The sequence below is a fragment of the Gordionus sp. m RMFG-2023 genome, chromosome 4 (genome assembly GCF_954871325.1).
Source record: "Gordionus sp. m RMFG-2023 chromosome 4, tfGorSpeb1-WG-v2, whole genome shotgun sequence".
Lineage (NCBI taxonomy): Eukaryota > Metazoa > Nematomorpha > Gordioida > Chordodea > Parachordodidae > Gordionus > Gordionus sp. m RMFG-2023.
Window position 1 is genome coordinate 21,305,166 of NC_088778.1, and position 5,273 is coordinate 21,310,438.

A 5,273-nucleotide genomic window follows, 5' to 3' on the forward strand; every position below is an offset into this window, starting at 1 on the left:
TGATCACATGTTCTTTATAATTATGTTATTATAATAATTTTTCTTGTTTAAAATTAGATATACAATAAAAAATATTAAAAATTTTGCCGATAATTTTATATTTAAAAAAAAAATAAAGTATAGTTTCATTTTACATAAAATTTAATATATACAAATTGCCAATTGAAAATATTTTACAGTTTTGGACCAAACCAAATCCTGGGTTATGGACTCTTCATTTTCCAATCCATACCAAACTTGAACTTAAAATGGCCATGTGTTTCATTATGGTATTGTATAGATTAATGAATACTCTTTGTATATTTGTAGACATTATGAATCAATGTGTAATGATTAGACTTAGAATTAATTTACTAATCGTCTTTATTGAATCATATAACTTACAATATCTAATCAAATTTTTATAATTAATGTATGAAGTCACATATTAAATGCACATATGAATAGTTATAAAATAGCATCATTTAAAACTTATATCATGTTGTTAATAGGGAGAAAGCAACAAATTATTAAAATGCAAATAATATGAGAAAAGCCATCATAAGGCAAAAAAGGCCCATAGCTTCTGAAAGAGCAAATCCTAAAATAGCATATGAAAAAAGTTGTTGTTTAAGGGAAGGATTCCTTGCATAGCCTATGATTAGGCTGCCAAATACACTCCCAATACCAGCACCTTAATATGAATTAAGTTATGTTATTATTATAAGTAAGATAATACCAGAGCCTGCAACTCCAACTGTTGCAGCACCTGCACCAATAAATTTTGCTGCCGAATCAATATCATTTGTGGTAGGACTGCTATGAAATTGGTGTGATATCTCCTATTAGATGGATATCAATATAGTTTATTTAATTATGCAATACTTTATTCGTAGATATATTTAATATGCCATTATTTTTAAAGGTCAGAGTTGATAAAAGCTGTAAAGCATAAGGGCTTGCGAAACTATGAGAATATTTTATATTCTTCGAGCATATATTTATTAAGCTAATCATAGGCTATTAAAAAAGATATTAAAATTTAAAAAGTGATTATACTTTCTTGGGGATTAGATATAATGAGGCCATGTTATACATTACTAAATCAGATGTAGAAAAATGTGGATATGACACCAAATTAAACGTATTTTATTTTAAATCTAAAATAAATATTTTGAAATATTCCTATATATAAATCAGCAAATGTATAAATGAAAGATGATATATCATGTTAAAACAGACATATAACAATTATAATATAAAGTATTAGGAAATCATAATATTAGGTTTAGGTGGCAGACTTATAGCTTCTGGTAAAAAATCTATAATATTTTGAACTCTTTCTCTATAATATTATACAATTTATTATATAATAACATAACAATTTACAGCACATTTATAATTTATAAAAATAATAATTACTAATAAATAATAAATTACATTTCAAGTCTTTAAAGAAATCGTTGGTTTATTCAATGACATATGAGTTAATTACAGTTACTAACAATTCATATATTTACGGAATAATAAATTGTTATCATAATAATTATAATAATTTACATTGTACTTATAACGCAGGTGTCGACTACATTGCGGTTGTGGACTCTCACCCCCAATTGAAAATTTATGTTGTTAAATTATAGGATCAGCTCAACTTAGTCAAGTACAATCTCAAACCAGGGACATCACTAGCCTTTAAAATCTCAGGAGGCCCATATAGAAAACTTTCACGGAGAGCTAAGCCCTTCTTACTCTCTATTTTGCGGGCCTTCACACGGGTTTTATATTTATATATTTTACTTTATATTGAAATTTGCAAACTCTAAACAATTATTCTGAATTTCATATTTTGTCATTATTATGAATATAAATAGTGGAAGTAAAACAATAAGACATTTCTAAGGATAATATTTTTTAATACAAAATATTTATCCATTTATTTCAATATTAAATATTTTCGATCGCGGATATAAAAAAGAAATTTTATCTAAAGAATTACAAATGAGGTTAACTACAATTGATGGTTTTTAAAAATCACACAAGGCAATCTTAGCAACCTACATTGACAAAAGTCATTAAAATAATATAACGTTGTTTTACCATTTTAGGCAATGTTTTATAGTTAACTAATAAGGAAAAATTTGTAGGCCTAACCAAATCAATAATTCTTGAAGAAGAGAATATAAACGACTAATCCAAAACATAAAACTATATGGTGATTAGAGCTTTCTTTTAGATGCCAATAATGGAAGCTAGATAATTAATCGAGAAAAATATTGTGAGAAATAAATTTCTAAAAGATTAATGCTAAATTTTAAGATATTTAGGTATTATGATTGAAATTCTAACTTTAAGACAGAATTTGATTGTGCAAGCATTTAAATAATAAAATAAATATATATATAATATTTGATAGAATTAAATCATGCAGGAGGCTATTATTAATATTTATTTTTAGTTTAGGGGGATATTAACTAGCCGGAAAATTTTTTTTGCTTCAGAGGGCTCGTTCCCCTGTGCCCCCCCCCACACTAACGACGCTTCAAGTCCGATGAAATATTTCTAGATTACTTTTATCTCTTTATTTAAATAGCACTGTTATTGAGAATGTATTTCCATTATTTGATTAATAAAGAAAGCCAATAAATTTTCTTCAAATCCTCTATCTTTATGATATTTAAATCTATTTTTAAGGATTTTGATAGTCTTTTATCTTTTATGTCTATTTTGAATCAGAAAATTTAAAAAAATTTTGAAATGCAAAAATATTTAGCGTGTGATCGATAAAATCGCTTCTATATTTAGGATATTTACAGAATTAGTAATCATAATAATGATGATAATTTATTGAATAATTGTTTTGCCTCGTTGAATATTTTTCATGTAATCATGACTCCTCCATGGTTTTTAAGATATGAATTTATGATATCTCAAAAAGATTTCTTTATATACTCGATAAAAAAATCTTTTCACCTATAATATTAATATTACTAATTTATTATCTAAAATATTGTGTGAACAGCAATACTGACTAACGAGAGTTCTGGTGTTCAGACAATGTGTGTGTATATTTTTTGAATACAAGGCCTAAACCAAAATATATTTTGTTGAGTAACAACAACTATTTATATCCTTGAGAGTGGTTCAAATTTAAAACACTATATTTTATTGATTATAGCTTCCATGAATTTTCAAATTTTATCCAATATTAATATATATAAAATTTGGCAAAGTTTTTTGCCAAGGAAGGCCCAAAAAATTATTTGACAAATGGGCCTGGTCGGGTATTGCACAGCCCACCACTGACATGAATATACATTTTTTATATCGATTACATTAAATCTGAAAATGGCTTTATATGCGCAAATATAAAAATATTTTTAAATGCATTTTATACATTAGTATCTGCAATATGATTTAATAATTTAATCTTGCTAGATAAGGGTTTTGTAGGACAACAAACTTGTTTAATATATTTAATCATTTTTGAAATATATTATATATTTTAGCCTTGTAATTATTCTTTATTTCAATTGGTTTTCATCTTTCTTGGTGTGTTATATTCAATAAATGTTTTTTTGTAAATTAACATAATTATTAAAAATATTCGCTGAATCATCAATAGAATAAAAAATATTAATAATGGAAAGAGCATATTATGGCGAGTTTTTCCCAAAAAAGGTATCGATCCATGCATTCATTTGAAGGATCTGCATAGTATATTTTCTAAATGGGCAATTAACCTTTCTTTTAGCAACAAATTTTGTGGCAGATGAAAAAAGGCCAATTGAGCTAAAATTTTGGGTGAATTATTGATGCCAATATATTATTGTCATCATATAGTAAAGGAAATCTATAATTTTTATTATATGCATATGTTATGATCTTCACAAATAATAAAAATTGTATTTATAAAAGAATTAATTACTTCTAAATACCTCTTTAGGTTTAAACTGCTAATCTTTGAAGAAGATATTTTGTTTTTGCATAAAGAGCATTTTGCATAGATCATTGTATGGTTACTTCCATCCGTTTCACATAAAGTAAAATATTTACGTAAATTATGAAATGGTCATTTTCATCTGCTGTCACATCAATAGAAGTAGATGTATCATCTTCTAAATCTATAATGGAGTTATTAAAACCTAGAATTTATATCAGAGACCTACAGGCGTGGCCCTAAACCCGGCCCGGGAACCAGGGCCGGGCCGTATTTTAAATTTTTAAAATATTCCCTGGCCGGGCCCTGAAAATTTTTTTTTCAAAAACCTGGGCCGGGCCAATTTTTTTTTTAAAATACCCGGGCCGGGCCGTGTTTTTTTTTAAAATTTATACAACATGAATTATTATATTCGTCAATTAGATATGGTTATAATGATTATATATAGTAATGATTAATATAATGTTTGGTGAAAGTTAACACTAGCTAACACTCATAGTATCTATTATATAATAAAATTATAGTTTTCCTGCCATGGAATAAATACGCAAAGGATTAAATACATTATTATATAATATATAATATATATTATATTTTTTATTAATTAAAATATCATTTTTATTTTTTTTATAAATACATAGTATATTCTCAAAATATTATTTACACAAATTTTATATAGTATCAATTTGTAATATAATAAATATCTGTTTAGATTAAAAAAAATTAAAATAATATACTTGCTTATTAAATTGATAATACTCGCCGAAAAATATGATAAAATACGAAATAATCAATTTTTTGTATATACCAGGTCGAATATAATTTAAAAAATTCCTAGCCGGGCCTAAAAAAATTTTTTTTAAATATCCGGGCCGGGTAGGGCCTAAAATTTTTAAACCAGGACCGGGCTGGACCGTAAAAAATTTTTAAAAAAAAAATCCGGGCCGGGACGAAAATTTTTGTTACCTCTGCAGGTCTCTGATTTATATTATAATATAATTAATAAATAAATATAACTTGTTCTTACAAAAAATTTGGGAAATTGTTGAAATATAAAATCTGGGGGGTTGATAAAATATCATATAGATATATTTTTAAAATAATATTTAAATTTAATTTTTAAAATTTTATTTTATTTATTGCTTTTTAAGTAAAAAAATAATTTTTAAAAGGATCAGGATCGAATATTTAAAAAAAATGATCTCGATCACGATCCACAATTTAAGGTCAGGATCATAAATCCGAGAAGATTGACAAATTTAGGATCGAATCCAGGATCGGTGATCTTTTGATTCGATCCTTTAACAACTCTGTGTATTAATATATATATATATATATTGTATTTTGTTAATTT

The 5,273-nt window shown here is 25.7% G+C and overlaps 1 protein-coding gene across 1 annotated transcript; it reads right to left on the reverse strand.

Annotated features, from left to right (window-relative positions):
* Positions 1–396: 396 nt before the first annotated feature.
* On the reverse strand, positions 397–1,095 carry LOC135928069 (ATP synthase lipid-binding protein, mitochondrial-like). Its single transcript, XM_065464401.1, has 4 exons — positions 1,039–1,095; positions 865–999; positions 719–821; positions 397–673 (listed from the first exon to the last, which is right to left on the reverse strand). Exons 1-4 carry the CDS (start codon positions 1,075–1,077, stop codon positions 510–512), a joined length of 441 nt encoding a protein of 146 aa, XP_065320473.1. The 5' UTR covers positions 1,078–1,095; the 3' UTR covers positions 397–509.
* Between the last annotated feature and the right edge of the window lie 4,178 nt (positions 1,096–5,273).